Source organism: Microplitis mediator, chromosome 7 (genome assembly GCF_029852145.1).
Source record: "Microplitis mediator isolate UGA2020A chromosome 7, iyMicMedi2.1, whole genome shotgun sequence".
Classification (NCBI taxonomy): Eukaryota; Metazoa; Arthropoda; class Insecta; order Hymenoptera; family Braconidae; genus Microplitis; species Microplitis mediator.
In genome coordinates, this window is record NC_079975.1 from 23,466,464 (window position 1) to 23,490,810 (window position 24,347).

General features: G+C 27.5%; 1 protein-coding gene across 1 annotated transcript in view; it reads right to left on the minus strand.

Annotated features, from left to right (window-relative positions):
* Nucleotides 1–1,075: 1,075 nt before the first annotated feature.
* Nucleotides 1,076–24,347, minus strand: part of LOC130670875 (ras-related and estrogen-regulated growth inhibitor-like) — a 58,281-nt gene continuing 35,009 nt past the window's right edge. Inside the window, exons 4-5 of the mRNA XM_057474480.1 lie at nt 11,260–11,441; nt 1,076–3,755 (exon numbers count right to left, since the gene is read on the minus strand). Coding sequence (XP_057330463.1) covers nt 3,497–3,755; nt 11,260–11,441 — 441 coding nt within the window. The 3' untranslated portion in view covers nt 1,076–3,496. The remainder of the gene's footprint in view (nt 3,756–11,259; nt 11,442–24,347) is intronic.

The following is a 24,347-nucleotide window of genomic DNA, read 5'->3' on the forward strand; positions in this document are numbered from 1 at the left end:
GTAGAACCTTAAATTCTCTACAAAAAAGATGTCTTGTACTTTTTTTTAAAAATGAGTCACCACTGAGATATTTGAAGTTGAAAATTACCAGAGGCCTTTTGGATCCATATGACAGCTAAGGCCTAATTTGAATTAAACTAAAAAATTTAAAGGCTGGCAGATTTCTCTCTTATTATGTAATAAAAAAAATATCAGGATGTAGGATAGAAAAAAGTCATAATTTAACAAAAAAAAATTTATTTCTTCAAATTATGAGAAGTGACTAGCACTTAAATTACAATCGATATAACATTTTCCGTAAACAAGGAACTCGATTGTTCGCCACACATTACCGTTGGAATGTATCAATATTCAATTAGATGCTTCATCATTGTTTGAAGTTAATTAACAATCATCAACATCATCATTTAAATCCTCATCCTCTATTTACAAAATTAATTACAGTCATCTATATAATAATCTAGCGTAAAAAATAAAGCACATTCATTTTACAATAAATTTTTTTCATACTTATAAAAAAAAAATCTCTACATCTTTCCTGTAAGTCTAAGTACAATAATAATAAAATTATTTAAATCATTCATAAATATTTACTAAAATAATAATAAGACATGACTTGAATGAAAACTTCAACGTAAAGTATAAATTAATAGAGTAATTATTTATTTATAAGACACTAAATAAATCACAATTTTTTCCCTTCTATACAATTTAAATAAAATTTCGACATAGACAATATTTATTATAATAATTATATTAATAGTAATAATAATAATATTAAAAATAATAATAATAATAATAATAATAATAATAATAATAATAATAATAATAAAATCCTACACAATACAATGAAGTTTGCATTGAAGTCTCTTTCTCTCTTTTACTCTCGGTCTCTTGACGAGTAAATTTTTTTTTTTTTTACTAATTTTTTTTTTTATTACACTGTAAAAAAACCGGGGTAGTTCTAGGCGGTGTAGGTGTTAAAATATTTTTCGTCGTTTAAAATATTTAAAGTTGCGAATATTTTTACTTTCTCGATCACGAAAGTTAAATAGTATTTTTATTAATTAATTAAATTATTGGTGATTGAAATATGATACTGAAGTTAGCAGACGTCTAATAATTTTTGGATTTTTTTTTAGACAACACACTGTAAGAAAAAAAATATTTCAAAAAATTGCACCTGTAGTTTTTTAAATTTTTTATATGTGCATATTTTTTTTTTTTTTTTTTTTTTTTGTAATTGATTTGGTGAAAAAAAACCGAAAATTACTAATTGTCTGCTAACTTCAGGATCATTTTGAAATGGTGGCCGTAAAAATGTGTAATTTTTAAATAAATTTCGTATAACATAATTAAGTACATAGCAAAATTTAAATTTCCTCCAGATAATATTCATTAAGTTTTCATATGTAATACATTTTTTTTCTAATTTCTATACGTGGAATTTTTTTTCACACCGATTTAACACCGCCTACGCCGGTGTTATTTCATTTTAACCGCGCGGTGTTAAATTGAGTCAATTTTAAACACCGCTCTTTTTACAGTGTATTAATCATTTTCGCTTGGATCTGTTACATACGATCATTACTTTCACACACGTGACACAGTATAATACACACCGAGGTCACTCCTCAGTCGGTGAGCTTTTATTGCATTGACCGGATAATTATACGTTATCATTAAGCCTGCCCTGATATAGTAAACACTAGGTATCAGTGTCCAGTAGCCACTAGACAGTGGGTGGGCAAGAAGAAAAACTTTTTATTTATAATATAATTTTTTTTTTCTTGTTGTCATTAAAAAATAATTGAGAAAACATGTTGGTAATAAGTCTAGTGTAATAGGCGACACATTTAAATGTAGAAATTTAAATTCGTATACATAATAATTCATTTGATTTTTTAAATCTTTTAAGACCTTGGGCTTGTCTACTAGTAATTGAGACGGGAGATAAATCAGTTTTTGATTATTCAAATAATTAAATAAATTTTATTTTGTAAAAACTTTTGATTTGTGGTTTTGAGTAAAATTTTTTTTTTTTTTTTTTAATTTTAAATTAAATAAATATTTGTAGGTAAAAAATAAGTCTAATGTATAATTTAAAGGGTGACTTTTTTATACTTTTTAATAAAAAAGTAAACAGTAAGGGCTTAGTTTTTTTTTTTAATGCAATAGTTGAGTAAAATTTTAAATTCAAAATGAAGAGTTGTCATATAGCAGAGCTAGAGCTAGAGCATTTCCAAATGCACCCTAAATTTCCGCTGGCATTTAAATTTACGTACGAAATTTTAGTGAACACAAAAACTAAAAATGAGTTTTAAAAATAATTCATACACTGCAAAAAATCAGGAGTGAATTTGAAGTGATTACGGGTTTTATTTAAATTTGAATTCGATTCAGTTTCAATATTAAAACCAACTCCCCTTCAAAGTGAATTTCACTCCAAAGGGATTCAATAAATACTCAGTCGTCCTCCGCATTCACTCCGGATTTAATCCACGTTCACTCCGCAAATTTTTTACAGTGCAGTGGATAGTTTTTAAAATTATTTCTTATCTTTGACAAAAAATTATTCTACATAAATCCAAAAATTGATGGTCACTCAATGGCGGTAATTTTTAAAAATGAGTGACCATTCTAGCGCATTTACAATCTATCCAGTTGTCTTTCTTTCAAAAAAATGAAAATTTAACATCATAAATTCTATTTTTCGTTGTAATGTCAAATCTCCTTTATTAGAAAAATTGATAATTTTTTTGGACTTAAAAATTTTTAATTGTTTTCGCCTCGAGATTAATTTTCACAATTTTATTTTATCGATTTGTTGGATTTTTTAAATATTAACTCTATTCAGATCCATATTCATATTTTTTTCTTTTTAAATTTACAAAAAAAAATTTCTTTATTTAAATCATCAATTATCCAGTTTCATGCCTGACAATTTCACCCAAAAATTAAAATTACAGACAACACAAATAAATTTTTCCATAAAATTTTTAAAAACTAAAATAATTTCTACTGTCCTAAGCCCTTTCATAAAATAAAACTAATCGCATTCTTGTTAAATTAAAAACAAGCCCATTTTAATAAATAAAATTTTCCGTCTTAATTTAAAGATAAATTTGAATTAATAATTAAAAAAAAAAGTAAACAATAATTATAGAAAATTAAAATTCAGGTCCCAGTAGTCTTGGCTTGACTCAAAACACCCAATAGCATGTGCGTGCGACCTCCGGTTACTCTGTTACCGAGTCCAAGTATCAGAGATAACCATAACTTTTAACAGTCGATCGATTTATTTAAATCGATAGCTCAATGACGAAATAATAATTCGTCATTAAATAACGCGATAAATGAGAATTTTCCATTCTCACTACACGTCCGAAGAATATAATCAACGATTTACGTAAACATTACTTGTAAGTACGATAACGTCACTGTTACCTTCGGGCTCGTAGTCACGTTCTCCAATCAGGAGGGCGCACAAAAGGCGTCATATACTTAGTGACGGTCTTTTTTTTCTATCTTTTGTTGTATTTTTACCGAATATTGTACCCAAGACTCTGGAGACTGAATGTACACCTAATTTACGTCTTATTGGTAATGCACGTAGTAATTGTACTGATCTAGCTTCCCTGAGAAGTCCTTGAAATGCTAATGCTGCTCCTGCAGCACTTTCTGCTGCACTGACCTCGTAAAATTGACACCCGTGTGTTAATGATAGCTGTTGACCTTCATCTACACACACTTCTCTGAAAAATAAATAAATAAATATATATATTAGGGGTGTGCGGATAGTTTGAACTTACGAACCGATTGAATTGAATTTCGAATTTTGCAAATTATTCGTAAATTTTAGAAATTCAAAAACTTACGAATAATTAGAAAATTGTATTTCGAAGAACTTAAAATTTTAATATTTTTTTTTTAATAATTCAAATTTTTGCCGGAAATAAATACACAGAAAAAAATGAATTTTTTGGCGCGAAAAATTTTCACTCACTCCAAGTAAATCTTTACTTACTCTAAGAAATTTTTTTTATTATGAATTGAAAACGAAAATTTTCTTGGGGTGAGAAAAAATTTTCCTGAGTTAATAAAAATTTTTTTGGAACAAGAAAATTTTTTTTCAGCCTAAGAAGATTTTTATATTCATTTCCAATGTGAAATTTCTTGCGCCAAAAAATCTTTTTTTTCGGTGTAAAACTCAAACATGAATCTACGAGATAATTTATATTACTATTGATAACTTTAAAAAAACTAAACCAACTATTAAATAAAAATTGAGTATTTGAATACTGATCCGAATTATCGAATTTAAATCGAATAATTTCAAGTCACAAATAATTTGAATTTATCGAATTATACGAAAATTCGATAAATTCGAACTAGAATATGTTTTATTTAAAATTTCAATTAAAAAATGATTGTAAATATTTATAACACTCGAAAAATTTAAATTCCCACTAAAAATAATTTAAATTGTTCTATAAATTTTATAAATTTAACTAAAAATTCCACAAGATTAAACTTAAAATTTTTTCACAAACTAATAAATTGTCGCGATCACTTTAAATCTATAATTAAAAAATCATAAATAATGTTTGGTTTAGTTCAACAACTTCTGTGCGCTTAGAAGTTTAGATCTGATAAAAAATATAAATCCTCTTGTCGTATTAATATCAACGTTTCAAATTTATTATAAACATCTGTTGAATTTAACCAGCTAATTTTATTCAGTTCTCTAGTATTTATAATAAAAAATTTTTCTATAAATTTAAATTTCTTCAGAATTCCGGAATTTTTTACTAATTTTCAGTGCAATTTCATTTAATTATAATCAAAAGTTTTTCAAATTTCCCTCCCAAAAATCTCAATAATTTTTTTATTAAAACAAATAATAAAATTCTTTTAAAATTCATGATTCAAAAAAATTTTTTGTTTCTAAAATTACTGAAATTCTCAAAAAATAAAATAAAAAAAAATTCCACTTTGTAATTATTCCGTTTACGAAATAGATTTTTTCAGTAGAAAGTAACTGACACAATTTTTGTACATCATAATTATCATAACTTTTTCTTTTTGATAAAAAAATATAAAAAAAGATGAATAAATTTAAAAAAAACCCATGTACTAATAAATGACTACCAGAAAAATTAATAATAATAAATGTAAAGCTTAATGACACATTTAATAATGAAAGAAAAATTTATATTTCCTCGTCTCTTAGCGTTTTTTCATCAGACTTGATAAATTGATAAAAATAAATATCGTGAAATAACATACGGTATTTTAAGGTTCCAGGACATGTAAATACAGAGGTAAGAGGCTTGTATTGCCATCACTACTAGCCAAATATATATATATATACGCAGAATGTTATTTATGAGTGCAATTAAATTCGCCGGAACAACGTGCGGTGGATATTCGAAGGCTTAAAGCGTAGGAGGCCACATGTTCTCTCTTGTGTTACCCGGATCCACGGGTATCCCGTTAATCCATTCCCTCCTTTATTCATCTTTTATAGAGGGATGATTTCTCCTCCTCCTTCTACGCTTCTCTCCACCCCTTTTTATTTCCCGTCATATATCTACTCATAATTATCTCTACTCTATTTTAATCCCATAATGCAATCATCCCTAATAGCATTCCGGTTCACGGACGGTCGGATACTGAGCTTCCGGTGAGTAATTCCCGCCTAATGTCTTTCTTTATTTTAACTTCATTATAAATTATTTATATCAATTTAATTTCTTTTCTTATACTAAATGTCCTTCTTAACTTCCGTTAATTATAAATGTAAATTTAAATTGTATTTCAAAAATTTTTTTTACACAAAAAGGAGTAAAAAAATTTGGAAAACGGTTGACCCTGTGGGTCAACTCCAAAACTTCCCGCTGTGTTTGAGCTCAGGAAGATCGAAAATGTTACCACTTGGAAATTTTTGGGCTCTTCGAAGTCAAAAAATGTTTGTTTTGTTGTTTAACCAAAAAAAATACATTTGGCTAAAAAAAAATTAATTTTTGTGGTACGGGATCTTTGGAACGAATCAACTGATTTGAACGCACGTGGCGGCAATCGCAAGGGCTCATCAAGATTAAAAACTGGATAAATTCGTTCCAAAAGGATTCCGAAAAGGTTCCGCTTGTGGAACTTCTAAACATGAGACAAATTAGAACTTCGAATAGAACTTTTTTGGAACGTTAGTAATTTGATGGCAAAAAAAAAGTTTTTATGAGCAAATTTAGAGTCAAAAAAGGATGTTCTTGGAACTTTTTTGAAATTTTTTATGGACGTTTTTTTTTGTTCTATAAAAAATTCAAAAGTAGTGATTTTTGAACTATTGTGGCATGTTTCTGGAAAGTCTTCAGTCTACAAAAGATGCAAAAGTAGTGATTTTGGAATGTTTTGGAATGCCTGTTTTAGGCCATCAAAAAGTCAAAAGTAGTGATTCTGGAACTTTTTTGGAATGTCTATATAAAATTCCAAAAAGTCCTTTTTTGACTCTAAATTTGCTCATAAAAACTTTTTTTACCATCAAATTACTAACGTTCCAAAAAAGTTCCATTCGAAGTTCTAATCTGTCTCATGTTTAGAAGTTCCACATGCGGAACTTTTTTGGAATCTTTTTGGAACGAATTTTTTTTACACGGGGGGCAAGTAGTTTATGAGTTATATGAAAAAAGACTTGAAAACAAAAAATTTGCAATTTTTATTTTTCACATAACTCGTAAACTCCCCGATGGATCAACTTCAAAATCGATCTAGATCTAAGTATTGATGAGCTCTTTCGATTGCCGCCAAAAATTTCAAAATTGGTGGATTTGCTCCGAAAATATCGTACCACAAAAATTAGTTAACACCCACATTTTTTTGAAAATTTTAAATTTTCATGGCGGGAAGTTAAAAAATCGTAATTAAAATTGACAAAAAAAATTTTCAATTAAAAAAATGACTGATTCAAGTAAAAAAATTATCATTCCCATTGAAAAATAGTTTAAAAAATTTTCGCTATGAAAAGTATTTTCTTATTAATTTTGTGCCATAAAAAATAAAAAAAATTTGAATTTATTAAACTAAAATTTTTTATCACGGCTCATTTTGCCCAGATTCTTAATTAAATTTTTTTGTAGTCTGGATCAAAACCAAAAAAAATTACACTAGAAATTTTCCCCCTCCCTCTAATACTAATTTTCGCTCAACTTTTTACCGCGCGCCAAATAAAAAAATTCAAAAGATAATTTTTACACTGGAATTTCAATCGCAATTGCATTCCTCGGTTTATTACAGATAAATGTCAAGAACCCAAGGTCACAACTTTAATGACAACAAATAGAAAAAAAAAATCAGTTAGTTAACTTTATATAATTATATTTCTATCATAAATTTCTTGTCATAATTTATTAATATTTTTTTAGTAACTTATAAAAAATGGTTTTCTGTATAACTGAGGGATAAATACGGACTAGTACTCGCATTCCATTGAGCATGTCCATGTCCAGTTCCAGTTCCAGCATCAACATACACCCAGTTCTTATATTTTCTCATAGTCGCCGGTAGTTCCTCAGTACTTTTCTCGCCGTCTTAATGGAGTTCATAAAGATTAGAGAGAAGAATCCACTCTCTACAAGTCATCAACTAACGTAAGTCCTGAGTAAGTAAGTCCGAGTAGATATTTATAATAAATAAATAAATAAAAAAAAATATATATATGCAAATAAATGAATAAAATGGAGTTGTATTGGAGACTGTTTAAAATATCCGGCGCTAAATCGCATATTAATATCGTTATCAGGCGTCGGTGATCTTTAAATTTCAACGGTCGCCAATGAGAGCACGGGAAATCGGTTGGTTTTATCGACCGGAAACTGGTTACCAGACTCACTTGCTCTTCTTTCTGTTATTTTTTTGTCTTATTCTTTTGGATTTTATTTTCTCAGACTGTCTGTTAAATTTGTCGTTATATTTTTATTTTATTTTTATTATATCTCTTGGTTTTTTATATCTACACGAATCTGTCGTTAACGTCGAACCGAAGATGTCGAATTATAAAGTGTGACTCGAGGAACTTAAACATCTTGTTTTATTTTTAAATTTAAATTCATTTATTTTTTATGTCAAAAATGATTTTTTTCATTGAGATTAAAATTTTGATTTGTTGGGGGTTTTAATTTTTAATTAAAGTAAAAAACCCTAAGCCCGATCGGGACCATTAGTCGCTCACGTCAAGTAAAAAAATAATAATTTGTGTATGGAAATAAATCAGAATATGTATCAAAGTATTTTATCTTTTATTAAAAATTTGAATTAAGTCTGTTTTCAAAATCGCGCAGAGCCGAGCATTTTTTACTCTAACGTTCGTTGGTTAGATCAAATTTAGGTTACGTTAATTTCTTTACTTATTATTATAATTATATGAAATTCAATATATGTATTAAATTTGTGAAAATTAAATAAAGTCATACATTTTATAAATTATTCTCCAAATCAATAAACTTATCAAATCAATAAATTAACAGTAATTAATTGCCAACTCTCTTAAATTTGAAATAGTGAAAATAGTGACTATTCACTGTTTACTAGTGAAAATTATATCACTATTTGAATTAGTGATATGCTTTTCACTGACAATAAGTGACTATTCACTGCTAAATAGTGATTGTCACGTAATTTTCACTAATTCGTTTTTAGAGAGAACATTATTCTTGAAATTTAAATTTCATTCTAATATTTGAAGCTAAAAAAATAGACTATTATTTGTCATCATACCCGCGCCAAAAATTTAAATTCCTACCCTGTTTAGAGGTTAGAAAGTTGTTCTTTTCTTTTATACGGTGCCATTTCATGCTGACGCTCGACGCTGGTTTTGAGCGTCAAAGTCGGTCACGTGATACCGTTTCGACAAAACTGCCATCTAGAAAAATTCTAGCGTCAAAACTAAACATTGTTTCAAAACATTTGAAGCTATATTTATTTACAACAATTGAAAAAGATGATTTTGATTACTTTTTTCGACACTTATCTTAACTAGGAGCATCGTTGACGCTAGAATTTTTCTAGATGGCAGTTTTGTCGAAACTGTACCACGTGACCAACTTTGACGCTCAAAAACAGCGTCGAGCGTCAGCATGAAATGGCACCTTTTTATGAGAAAAGAATTAATAAAAATTAGCACATGCCCCATCTCCTTACAAACAAAGGCAGAAATTCAAACTTTCAGGTACAGATCTAGTGAAAAATCATTTACACACTAAGGGAGGTAATTATACACGTGGGTCAAAATGTCCTACTTTTAGTGTTTTGTATTTAATTAAAAAGTTTTTAAAAAAATGATCATTATTGCAAGTAAATAAAGTCTCTAATTAATGTTCATATTGTATGTGAATAAAAAAAAAATTAATTTAATTCAATATTTAAAAAATAAAATTGTCAGTTAAATAATTACTTAAAAAAATAATATAATTGACAGGTGTAAAATAATATTTAGTAATTATATTATCTGACGGTTAAAATATAAAAACAAAATGATTTTATCGTGTATTAAACCCATGATTAATAACCTGATGACGTGGCGTCAGATTTCGCGCGTGAAATTGACTTAAAATGAGACTAAAGATTGCCGCAATTTAATTTATATAAAACAAATAAAATAACAATATTATAAAAATAATGATAACAACAAAAATAAAAATTAAAATGATCGCGTGAATGGTTTCTAGGTGAAATTACTCGAGTATCGACCACTGCCGGGTGTGTCATTCGATTGGATATCTGTAAGATCGTGTGGTAAATAATATTTTTTTTACTTTATTTAAATTTTTTTATTTAAACTCCGGCTCTGTGCTTCTCGTTCGTGTGTCTGCTATTTACTACGACTATCTTCTTTTTTAATGCTGCTGCTTGATAATATTTTTTATTTTACTTTTAAGTTTAAAAGATACATTTATCATTATTATCATTATTATTATTATTTACTCAGGTTAATTGAGGGTGAGAATTATAGAGAAAAAGACGTCGCGTGCAATACAACAGCCGCTTTTCGAAATCGTTAAGGAAATAAAACACGAAATAAAACTAAAGATCTTATTACTTGGGTTTTAGTTTATGTTTGACTATCGCAAGGTGGAAAGTAAACACTATAAACTTTGTGCTACTACTTATTAAACTTCATATCTACTAGAGTTATTATTTAAATGAAATTGAAGATGCTCCTTTCACTTTTTATTCATTTGTATTGTAGGCAAGTGGGTCAGTATCATTTTTTTTTATTTAAATATATAAATATTACTAATAAACTTTCTTGGTAATTTAATTGGGGACTAGAGTAAAGTGAGGCTTCATTTATTTTTAAATCTCTTTTTGAGTTACAAGAGTGGAAAAGTAGAAAAAATTATTAATTGCCTCGATATTTTAAGATCAAGTCTAGCGATTTTTATGATACTGAAATTAGCTGACGTTCAATAATTTTTGGATTTTTTTTTAAACAGTAAATTATAAAAAAAAAAATATTTGAAAAACTTGCACCTATAGTTTGTTAAATTTTCTACATGTGCATATTTTTATTTTTTTTTTTTTTTGTAAATTTATTTGTTTAAAAAAAAATCCGAAAATCAGAATCATACGATTTTTAGATTTTTAACTCGACTGTCATCCAGACATTAAAATTTTGTGATACTTAATTTTTTATTAAAATATTTTACTTGGGAATTTATTATTTATAATTACAAAATTTAATTTTTTTTTTTTTAATATAAAACTTTTCTCGCTTTTGTAATGAAATTTTTTGAAAATTGAAAATTTTATTTTTAAAATCAAACCTCTGCTCACATTTTGTGTAATAAAAAATTTTACCATAGAAAATATGACATCTGAGGTAAAATGGTCATTCCAAAATTTCTAATAAAAATTTTGCTTTTGGCGGTAATTTGAATTATTGTTTTTTTTTATGATCCTGAAGTTAGCAGGCAGTTAAAAATTTTAGAATTTTTGATTCAACGACTTAATTTAAAAAAAAAATAAAAATAAAAATATGCACATGTAGAAAATTTAATAAACTATAGGTGCAATTTTTTCAAATATTTTTTTTTTAAATTTATTGTTTAAAAAAAAATCCAAAAATTATTAGACGTCGGCTAACTTCAGTATCATTTTTTTTGAGTAATTTGATTACTTTCAGTTAAAAAAAACTTGTTAATTAAAAAAAAAAATTTTTGATCCAATCTTATAAATTATTAAAAATAAAAAAAAAATTCTTACCGAGCATGATCGAGATCACGTTTATTTCCAAGTAAAAGTGCTGTAAAATAAGAAGGAAGTCTGAGATCAGCGAGTTGTTTAAGCAATCCCCGTGCTTCTTGAAAGCTCCGTTTGCACGTAACGCTGTAAACAATGACAAAGGCCTCCCCCCATCGTATATGCGTGTACAAACACCCGTTTTCCTGAAACAATAAAATTACATGTATTTTTAGCATTCATTCTGTTCTGCAATTACAAATTACACATGTCCCAAAATAAAAATAAAAAAGTAACATACTTTTGCATAACAAATAAACCGCATTTTTTTTAAAATCCATAAATTTTCGTTTGTTTTTTCTCGAAAAATTAACAATTCATACAGAAAATTTATTACTCTACAAATTTGCAATTTTATTTAAAAAATAAAAAAAAATTTATATGATCCGTCAATGAATTGGCAAAAAAATTTTCAAAATTTTTACCAAAGCCAAAAATTTTTATTTAAAAATTTTCAACTTTAAAATAAGTCTACAATATGATTGCGAATTAAAAAAAAAATTATACGCCATTTTGGTTTTAGACTTAGTGACCAAAACCAAAAGTGCATATAAAAATATGAGTCCTTTTGGAATCAGTGACGCGATATATCGATATAATATTTTACAGACAAGTAAAAAAATTAAATCAATAACAATTTAAAAAAAAACAATCATCTCATTTAGCCCGAGGTAGTTTTCACATATCATCCGACCACATCCTTTTTATTCCTCTATCCATTATTTTATTTAAACGCTTGTCCTTTTAATGATGATACTTTTCAGTTACGTTCTTTTAATCATTTTGTTGTTTCACACATGGACATACTAAACTGTTATGTGTGTTCACAGGTCCAAATTACCTACAATCCATTATTCCAACGGGTCATTCGTGGGCGTCACGAATCGCACGAGTCTCGGTCTTGTCTCTCCTCTCTCCTCCATATTCGTACAGATAAAATAAAAATAAATAAAATAACAAAAACCTAAACGATTAAAGTCCCATATAAGTGTGTTGGTTATTGAGTAGGTGCAGGCACACAAGGGTTGCCCCGAATTTAAACCATTTCTCACTACATACTCTTGCCTCATTCTCTTTCATCCAGACATATATTTGCCTACTTCATATAAATTTTTTTAAATTTATTTTTTAATCATTTTTATTTATTTCCGTTCTCGCTCTCCCTGTCTCTCCCCTCTTTTATTCTCAGTACACAAAACTTATTCACTCTTATTCTTCATATATGTATACATATATATCGTACCTAATGTTACCTCCCGGCGGCGATCTTGCGCGACTGATCGTTATTCACTGGTAGGCCCCCAAGTCGAATTAAACATCGCGTGTAACACGGCGATAAATGGGAAAGAAAGAATGAGGATGAATCGTACATGGACCATGCACATTAAACTTGTTATTCTCTTTTACTTTTATTTTTAAACCTCAACTATAAAGGAAGGAGTCCTGGAGTTTTTTTAACTCCTATAGTTTTGTTTAACAATAAATATTTTTTCTAATAAATAATTTTCATCTAAAAAAAGATTTTTTTGTTTTAGATATTTATATAAATTTTATTGTCATATATTTTAATAATATTTATTTGCACACTTTATTTTATTATTTCTTAAGAATTTTTCTTTATTTTTATTTTTATTTTATTTTATTCTATTATTCGATTCTATTTTGCGACACGTGGGCGTATATGGAGAATGCCATCAGTGCAAGTGCACCCACGCAAATCGATTCTCAATACTCGATACTACATTACGATATGTGCAAATCTTTAAGCTATGCTATGACGATACATATATATTTATATTTTTATTTACATCGGTATAGATTTGTATAGCTATTGAGTTTAATGTCATATCGATGGACAATGTCCGATTAACGGTTCGATATGTAAGACCACTATTTTTAAAATTCTAAAAATAAATAAAAAAAGTGTTATTGTATGACTTGCGATGTTGGTTTAAGAATAATTTTTATTTTTTTTTCTATTTAAAATATTTTTATTTTAAGAAATTTAATGATTTTTTTTATTTATAATTTTTTTGCGATCAAAAAAATCATTTCTTACTTATTATGGTGACACGATCGTTGAACCGAAGACAATTGATCCGCGACAATTCATTCAAGCGATAATTGATCCGCCGAAAATTTCTTCGAGCGATAATTGATTTGAGACGCAATTGATCTGAGGGTAATTATTTGGAAGTGGGGTCGACAGGTATTTCAAAAAGCAAAAATCCAAAAATAGACAAATTGCCAAGAGATCATTTTCATCCTCTGACATTTGTCAGCGAATTGAAGATATAATTGCTTATTGCACACCTCGAACGCGAAGCTCTACTGTCACCAAATTTTAAAACTGAGTTTCGGTCAACTTCTATTATCTCCACTAATTTTATATAGTACTTAATAAAAAAAAAAAAAAAATTACTCATAGCAAAAAAAGCTCTAATAAATAATTCTAACATAGTTATAATTTTTTTTATTTAGACTAATAAAAAAAAAGTTAATTGAAAAAAATTTTACTTGGAAGTCAGTTGGTCTGTACGTATGTGAGCACGATATCTCTCGACAAGCTTGATAAATCACTTTAATTTTTTTTTTTTATTAGCTCCGGATTTTATTTCTTAGGTCCTCTTTCGAATATCACTGTTTTAAACCGTCACGTTCATTAATAATTAATGAAAAACTCAAAACTTATGGTTTTAACTAATAACGAATTCGCCATTTTTTCTCCACAAATAGATATATAGAATTTTTAGTTCATCTGAATTCCACGCTTCGCAAGCGCTATTTCTTTTTTTTTTAAATAAGTTAACTATTATTTTTTTAGCAAGTAAAGACAAATCGCCGGTAACGTACCGTTAAAAAATATTTCGTATCTTATTACAAGTTAGACCTTTCTATCGCCACCGTCCTTTTTACGGTATTATATACAATTACTTATATTTATCAGAAAAATTTTATGTTATTTTTATCAATTTTGTACACTTTAGTTACTAGGTCCGGATAGATATCTAGTTAGAGACATAAACACATACAGAAAATTTAATCCGCCGTGTAGCTGAACACGGAAAAAATTTAATTATAGATATTTAAGGTGTAAGCACTTAGAACTTTGAAAAATGTGTGCAGCCCTACTTCTATACAAATACCTTTATTTTTTTTTTTTTAATTATTAATTGATTTTTTTCATTTTCATATTTTTTTTATCGAATTTTATTTTTTATTTTTATCTTACAAAACAATCTCATGATACCATGCATATATATACATATGTATATTATATATATATATATATATATATTGAAGCTGCTGAATAACTAAAAAGTGGCTTGTGCCTCCCCAAACTCTCACAATTGCTCATAAATATTTATTGATCGATCAGTATCGTTGCAATTGGACTGCTATATATATATATAGCAGTCCAATATATCTTATACATATATATATAAAATATATAAAAGTATATTGTTGTCTACTCGACATTCAAAGAGCCTTGTCTATATATATATATAAATTTATATTATACATTGGCATGTTGTGTAAGCTAATATATATATACATAAATGTATACAAAGTAAGCAAGCTCATACATCGTTCCTTGTCATCATCGTTTAATTTCCACGATGCAAACATACCATTTTCATTTTTAATACACACACCACATATATTTATGTTTACATTTATATAAACCTTACGAAACGTATTATTCAATTGGCATTCGTTATTCATAGAATATTACCGAAATTATACCTCCCTTACATTTAATTATCCCGCGTGGTGCAATTATTCAAACTCAAAACTCTAAATTTATGCAATAGATGCCTTGCTTTAATCGGACCAATCAATTTTGAATAAGCGGTTAAGTAATGAGTACTCAAAGTAACCATTCAATTTGTTAATTTCCTCCTCTCTTAATTATGTAACTACGTTTACTTTTTTAATAACGAGGAAATCAATTATCATAAATCAAACTTCTGACTTTAATTTTATTATTTTTTAGTACTCGCGTAATGAAATACTTGAATAGTTTTTATTTAACTGACAGTAGATAAATATTTTCTTTCAAGTACTGAGAGGGTTTTAATTTTTTTGATAATTTTGAGATTTATTTCAAATAAAAATTTCATTTAAAAAAAAATTTAATTACACGTCAGGTTTGAAATTTAAAAACGCATTTTATTTTTCGTTATCAGCTCATGTATTTTATCAATTAAAAAAAATGTTTTTTATGTCAAATTTTCTTGAAAAAAAAAACTTTGTAATTGAATAATTTTGTCTTTAATTAATCTGACAAGACTAATAAATAAAAATGTCATTGACAATAAATAAATACGCGGTAATTTATAAATAATTCAAAAAAAATTTAATTAAGCAAATAAATGAAATATTATAATTTATTTTGCAACATCGTTTGTAAGTCTATTGAATGAAATCAATAAGTATTGAAAAATAAACATGTTAAGCATTGGATTAAAAAAGGTATTTGTAAATTAATAGATAATAATGATGTAAAAGCTTATTTACAATTTAAAATAAAATCAATTTAAATAAATAAATAAAAAAAAGTATATAAATTTATGATGGATTACATTAGATAGATATCTTGACATAATTCTCAGCTAATTATAACATCGATTGAAATTACTACAAGCCTACACTATTAAGATCTTGATATTATTATTTAACTGTTACAATAGATCTAGGCTACTCATATTACCTCAGCATAATCACTGGGTTTAAATGAAATTATGTTGAAGGTAAACATAACATAAATTATTATTGTTCATATAATAATAACAATAATAGTAATAATAATAATAATAATAATAACGAGTGACCTGCATACACTACGTGACTGCCTAAATATCACTACTAAATTTATAAAATACTCAGAAAAAAAGGATTTCTTGCCGCAACAAAATTTTAATTTGCACCAAGAAATTTTATGCATTATCAATTAAATACAAAAATTGTCTTGGGGCGAGAAAAGATTTTTTTGGTCAAGAAATAATTCCTTGCCCCGAGTAATTTTTTCTAGTTCTAAATAAATTTTTGTTTTCAATTCACAATGCAAAAAATTTATTGGGGTAAGTAAAAATTTTCTTTAGGCGAGTAAAGATTTTTTGTGTCAATGAATCCTTTTTTTTTCGATGCACACTTTTTTGGCTTTGAGAAGCTTCCTAAAACCAAAAGGGAGCATAAAAATCTGTCATTTTGAAATAAGTAACGCGATATAAATAATATAGCTATATATTCAGTGACATTCAGTCATATTTAGTGACAGAATAATTAAAGTATTAATTTATTTAAAGAAAATAAATACGATCGTCTTTTTTCCCGCGTAATTTAAATGTAATTCGAATGATATAGATAAATCTATTTATCTCAATACTTGGCAATTAAAAAGAGTTTAAAGTATGAAAAGGCACAAGTTCAAGTCAAGACCTATCTAATGACACTACTAAATTTTCCTTATTCTCTTAATAATATAGATAATAATAATAATAATAATAATAATAATAACATCTTTGATAATAAGATTCTATTCTATTAATGTATAGTATTACAATGCGCATATAAAATAATGCGATATTTGCATTATTAATCCTTATAAAATCACTCATGCGAAAGAATAGAATCTAGAAAATTCTCTGTCAATTAAGCAGATCAAAAAAACCATAATTTCTCTAATAACAAATATAAAAAATCCTGATCGTCCATTAAATTCACCTTTAAATAATGATAATAATAATAATAATAATAATAATAATAATAATAATAATAAGCGGAAAGAAGAATTGAGGAAGAGAATTTGTTATCGTACATCGGCCAGTTAAACCAGAGTCCATGTCATGGTTATACAGTCTCCACTATACTATGACGATACTTATATTCTTGTTTGACTTTTCAGTCTTTTTAACTCATGTCTCATCTTATTCCTGTATCCCGACTATGCTAGACTTACTAGACTTAACTACTAAGTTTTAAATTTTTAACTCTTTTTAAAATACAGCTTCAAGTTTCTCTTTATTTGTGGTAGTTCATAATTTATATATATATATATATAATATGTAATAACATAGTATTTAGTCTCTTACAGAATTGCCATAACATCGGCACTACTGTGACGATGGGGTTATGCAACAATTGTCTGTAACGAGCAAGTACAGTAAATATATATAGAGGCCAAATAAAATGCGGACGTAATAATGCGCGGGATGATTCAAGTGATTCTATTCAGTACTTATATATATATATTGTATGCTTGACTTTTATGTATTTACTGTACTACTGTACTTGTACTATTTATGTATGTTGTGTGGATGTAAGAGAAAGAAGAAGATGAAAGACATGAGACACGTGGAGGAGGAAACGCTCCGCTATCTGTGGACGGTAACGAGGGCGTTCACGAGCCTTCACGCCGCGGGATGTCCGCAACCATTTACCGGGTTCCTACTGTTCTGATTTTTCTTAGACATCTAAAAATTACTACTCTTTTTTTATGTTATTCGCTTGCTTTACTTCCTGACCATCCGTTTTATTCAAGTTTCTGATAGTAACATACAGAAGATAACAAACGGTACTTTGCTATTTTAAATTAAAACGTTTATATATAAATATATTTATGGACTAATTAATTTTATTTTATAAATTTACTATTTTAATCATAGTCTCAATTCAAAGTACGGAATTTTTACTCAACTATATATGAGCATTTATTTACGATAAGAAAATTTCTGTTCAATTCATAATGGAAAAAATTTTCGCGCCAAAAAATCTTTTTTTCTGTGTGAGTTTCATTTAAATTCAAATTCACTCCGTGAAGTTCCGAAATTTTTTTTAAAAATCACGTGCGCATAAACAAGAAATTTTTTTTTTTTACCAAAGTACTGATGTAAATTTGATTTGAAACCGCATTCACTTCGGACTTAATCCGCAAATTTTTTATACAAATTTTCCCGCCAAAAAAAAATTTAAACGATTTAAAAAAATTTATTTTCCACGGACGTAATCAGCAGAGTTTGTAATTTAAATAAATAGGGAGGGAAAATAATTCCGATCATAATTGAATTTATTGGCACACAAATTGATAATTTGAATAAATAAATAAAAAATTGATAAAATAAAATATGTTATCATAAAATAAATGAATGAATAGCCACAAGGTATTTAAATGAATTGAATTATTTGAATAAATTAATTAATCGAGTAATTTAAATCAGTGGTATTTGAGTTATTATGACGGTGTTAAATTCTTAAACATCCGGCGGTTTTGAACTATGTTTACGAGCAATAAAAAGAGATATAAATTATAATAAATAAAAATAATTATATTTTTTCATTTTTTTTCACTTAATGATATAGGTGAATAATTTGCGTCTGTCTGAATGCATTCGTAGGTACAGTTATTGAATTACGTTCTGGCAATATGTTTGACCTACTACCGTGTACTTGGTCGTTTAATTTTTTTTTTAACTTTTATTTCGTTCCTTTCTTTCTTTTCATTACTTTTTTTTCACTGCCGGGGTTTGGCTGCTGCTCTTACTCGCCTTTTTATTGCGCTTCAATGGCCCTAATTACTCCCAGGTCAAGATTACAATCTCTTTTATTAATTGTTCTATATTTTTAAATATTAAAATATTTTATTTTTTACCGAAAAAAAAGTTTAAAAAATTCATTTTTTGTTATTGTGATAAATACGCAAGGAAATAAAATACTAGATTTGCGTAAGTCAGTACTTGATGTCGAGGGGATAAAACTCTTGTCCTCGAACTCAGGAACTGACCAGGCATAGGTTCGAATCCCACAGTGAGCAAATGAGTTATTGTTCGCAAGTTGATATAATATGTGTCCTTTAAGGTTAATTTTTTACTGGCACGATTTTTATATCTATAAATTTTCTTAGACAGTGACAAGTGTCCTGCTCTCTAAACATGAATTAGTGAAATAAGTGAATTCACTAATTCTGAGTGCCAACCGAACCACTTTTTAAAATTAGTGGTTCGGTTTGCACTTGGAATTAGTGAATATTTACTTATTTTCACTAATTCATGTTTAGAGAGTGGTTCTCTATAGATTTTCTTAGACAGTGACAACTGTCTGTTATTCTAAAGATTTTCTTAGACAGTGACAACTGTCTGTTATTCTATAGATTTTCTTAGACAGTGACAACTGTCTGATTTTTTATAGAATTTCTTAGACCACTGTCCGATTTTCTATGGATTTTCTTAGACAATGACAAGTGTCCCGGTTCTCTATAGATTTTCTTAGACCACTGTCTGATTTTCTATAGAATTTCTTAGACCACTATCTGATTTTCTATAGATTTTCTTAGACAGTGACAACTGTCTGATTTTTTATAGAATTTCTTAGACCACTGTCCGATTTTCTATAGATTTTCTTAGACAATGACAAGTGTCCCAGTTTTCTACAGATTTTCTTAGACGGTGACAAGAAGCTCAAGGAGCTCAAAAACAGCGGGAAGTTTTGGGGCTGGCCCACAGGGCCAACACATTTTTTTTTCTAATTTCTATACGCGGAATTTTTGTTAAACCGATTTAACGCCGCCTACACCAGTGTTATTTCATTTCAACACCACGCGGTGTTAAATTGAGTCCATTTTTAACACCGCTCTTTTTACAGTGTATTACCTAAATATTTACCCTACAAAAAAGGGACTCGAGTTTCTTGCAATATAACCTAGAGACTTCGTAATGTAAATATGTACAGTGTAAAAAAAACCTCAGAAAACGGAAGTAACAGTTAAGATCCCAACAAAATGATTTTTTTTACCAGATTTGCGTATAATAGAATTTGAATACAACACAGCACTAAACAGTTAAAAAAAAATTCTAAATGGTCTTATATATTCACCGGTATTTTTTAAGAAAAATAAATAAAATAAAATGTAGACGAAGCAACCGGGGCGTAGACGATCACGAGGATCGATTGTTATTGAAGTATAGATTCGACGGTCTACTGTAATGTCCGCACGTACAGATTATCAAACAGCACGATGAAGTATATATATAGTATATATGTATATAGTAAATAGTAAATAGTAATGTAATGTAATGTACTGGTAATGTAATGTAAGAGTGGTAGGTACCGATTGCATTTGCCAACTAAATGTATCGACGACCTACCAAGTAGATGTTGATCTAACAACTACTAGTTCCACTGATGTTTAACTTTACTCTTACTTAAACAAACCACACCAACCCATTGTCTTACATTATTAAAATACAATAACCTTTTCAAATATTTAATAACACACTTTTCCCATTTTTTTTTTCTACTTATTTATTTTTTTAACTATTGCTTATAATTCAGCATTCGCTGTCCCGTAATAAATTAAAATAATTATGTATTAAAAAAAAAGTGCGACATATATTTAACCGGAAATCACGTTTAGAAACTGTTAAATACGTGATTAAAATAAATAAATATACTAATTGATATTGTTTTTTATTATTAATAACACATTATATAAATTAATTGTAATTCTTAATAAGTTTGACATATAAATCAGTGGATTTTAAATTTCTAAACGTAATTCAAAGTTCAAGTGGTTGTAAACTATTAATTTTAATTATTAGGTCGTTACATAGTTTTTATGATCAATTTTATTCGCGTGCATAAGCCGGTTTTTTTTTTTAATTTTAATTGTGACGGTGTTAGAGCTGGTATTTAAAATTAGTAGGAAAGTAGATTAAGAAATAGTTTTTTATGAGACACAAAAGTATGGGGTAGCAATTACTGAATCAAAAAACAAATTCTAGTTTAGTACTCAAAATCCTCAATGAGAACTATGAGGTCTAAATTTGAGTAATTTATCGATTTCAAATTATAACTAAGACCTCAAAATCATCAACGAATGAAAAGTTGTACTTCGGACTTTGGAAAACTTTAGATAGAAAAGGGAAGGGAGAGAATACGTCGAATGAGACTTTTGAGGTTCAAATGTGGATTAAATTATTCCTGTAAGTTTTGAGTATTTTGAGGCTCTCTAATCCAGATTAAGTTATTCCAGTTTAGTCCTCAAAGTGGTAAATTTGGTCATAACTACTACTCTGAGGACTAGAACTAGGATAACTTTCAATACTGTTGTCAATCTCAAAATTCTAAATCAATCCTCAAAAACCGTATTGAGAACTTTGAGACTTAAATCTAGATTGGTTTTTTAACTCGGGAATTATTTGAGACTTAGTAATTTTATTCAGCAATTTTTGATTTTGATTTTGGTGATTAATTTCTTTAATTACAATTATTTGATAATTGAATTTAATATTGACGTCAAGTATTAATGTAGCAGTGATACGAAATTAACGTCATTTTTATGTTCAGTCAGATCACGAGAAATTGACTGAGAAATTATGTCAAGAAATTTGCGGTCATCTTTTCAGTGAATTTTTTATAAAATAATTTTTTGGACAGAATCAAATTGGCGCGAAACTGACATTAAATTCAAAAAATTACCGATAGTCAATTTTTCGCTGATTAATTTACGTGGATTTCTGACAATTATGCAGACAATTTTCCTGCTTCACATCACTGGTGTAGAGGAACCCGAAATAAAATGAAACATTTTTTTTTGAGTGAGACTGCGATAAAAAATATCTTTTAGAAAAATTGTATTTTTTTCTTACAATAAATTATGCTTTCGAAAATTTTTAATCTTATATATTTTTAGTGCAAAAATTTCTATCAAAATTATTTTCTTGATTGAAAAAATCTGAGTTCAAGATATGCTGATTTTTTTTTTTGGTTCTGTAAACAAATTACAATTTTCTTACATCAATAAAATTATTCTTCAATTTTTTGATTGTTAACCGTCAAAAATTTTTTGTAATATTTAAAGATAATTATCTGTAAATTTAATTAATTTTACGATCGATTTGCTCACATGACTAAAAAAATAAAGCATAATATTTAAAATATGTTATTAGTCTTGTTAAATAATTCATAAAATATGTTAATTGTGTATTGATAATACGAAATATTTAAAGTTTAAAGAGTAATGCAAATATTTAATAAATGATTTATGAGTTTAACATTTAAAAAAGTTTAAAAAAACAACCGATAACATCTATAAGCAAATTAAACTCATTATACATTTGGTATTGGTAAACCGAGAGATTAAATATGTAAACAATGGATAGATGGTAAATCTGGCGAGGAATACGCGTAAGGTATGCACCGTTACATACGCGAGATCCAATAAATAAACGGCCTCTGTACAGTCAGGAAGCCGGTGCTACACTCCATACACAAATATATATATATATATATAAATGACAATATACCTTACTCGCCTTCTTATATCTACTACGTAACGATTCTCTAACGATTTGTACGTACGTGTGTACAAACTTGTGTTTGAAAATTGCCGACGCCAAGTCGCGGACAAAATACCGCATGAATAGTACGCGAATTTATCCCTTTTGATTCATCTCTATATCCAAACAAAGTCATTCCTTATATATCTTTACATTATATTTATATATGAATATATTTATATATAGAAAAAAAAAAGAATTTCTTGGCTCAAAAAAAAATTTTCATTTTAAAATGAAGACCAAATTTTCTTAGGACTAGAAAATTTTCATTTTCAAATCAAGATGCAAAAAAATTCACTGAGAAAAAAAAAATAACTTTTGTAAAGACGATATTTTTATGAGTAATAAATCGATATAAATTATTGCATTACTAATTTCATATTTGGCGCGAAAAATCAAAATCATTTTCTTGACAGAAGATATTCAAAATTTATTTACACTACGGCAAAAAAAAGATCAAAATATTTTGAAATAAATTTTGATTTCTTCTTAAAAAAATTATTTTGAAAAAAATCCTCAAATTTTCGCATAAAAAATATATCAGTAAAATTATTAATAGCATAATTACTTGTGAAAATATTTTGTTCATATTTTATTTTATAATATCAATTATTAACGAGCAACCTACAGTCACTACGCGACTGTCCAAATATCACTACTAAATTTATAAAATACGCAGAAAAAAAGGATTTCTTGCCGCAACAAAATTTTAATTTGCACCAAGAAATTTTATGCATTATCAATTAAATACAAAAATTGTCTTGGAGCGAGAAAAGATTTTTTTGGTCAAGAAATAATTCCTTGCACCGAGTAATTTTTTCTAGTTCTAAATAAATTTTTGTTTTCAATTCACAATGCAAAAAATTTATTGGGGTAAGTGAAAATTTTCTTTAGGCGAGTAAAGATTTTTTGTGTCACTGAATCCTTTTTTTTTCTATGCACACTTTTTTGGCTTTGAGAAGCTTCCTAAAACCAAAAGGGAGCATAAAAATCTGTCATTTTGGAATAAGTAACGCGATATAAATAATATAGGTATATATTCAGTGACATTCAGTCATATTTAGTGACAGAATAATTAAAATATTAATTTATTTAAAGAAAATAAATACGATCGTCTTTTTTCCCGCGTAATTTAAATGTAATTCGAATGATGTAGATAAATCTATTTATCTCAATACTTGGCAATTAAAAAGAGTTTAAACTATGAAAGGCACAAATTCAAGTCAAGACCTATCTAATGACACCAATTTCAATAACATTAACTAATTCTATCACATAGATATGGCGGGAACAAAATTTTCCTTATTCTCTTAATAATATAGATAATATAATACACCTATTTTTAGTATAAAAAAAATTAAAATTCCGTGTTACGGTGTAATTAATGTATGCTCATTGCTTAACACGAATTGATAATAAGGACAGTAATCAGACACGGAATGTAAGTGAAATAATAATTAATGCACAGACAGTAAAGCGGACAAGTTAAAAATAAATATACGAAACAAAAAATAAAAATTTTAGACAGGAGCACAAAAATAACTCGTTGAGTCTCGTGTCTACCTGCCTTCTATCTTCATAATACAATATATGAATATATATATTGGATATATGTAATGTATGAATGTGTGGGCTCGCACGAGACCAATGTTATATATATACATATATATATTATGCTCCTGTAGATTCGGTAGCCCGCGAACTTTCCTCCGATTG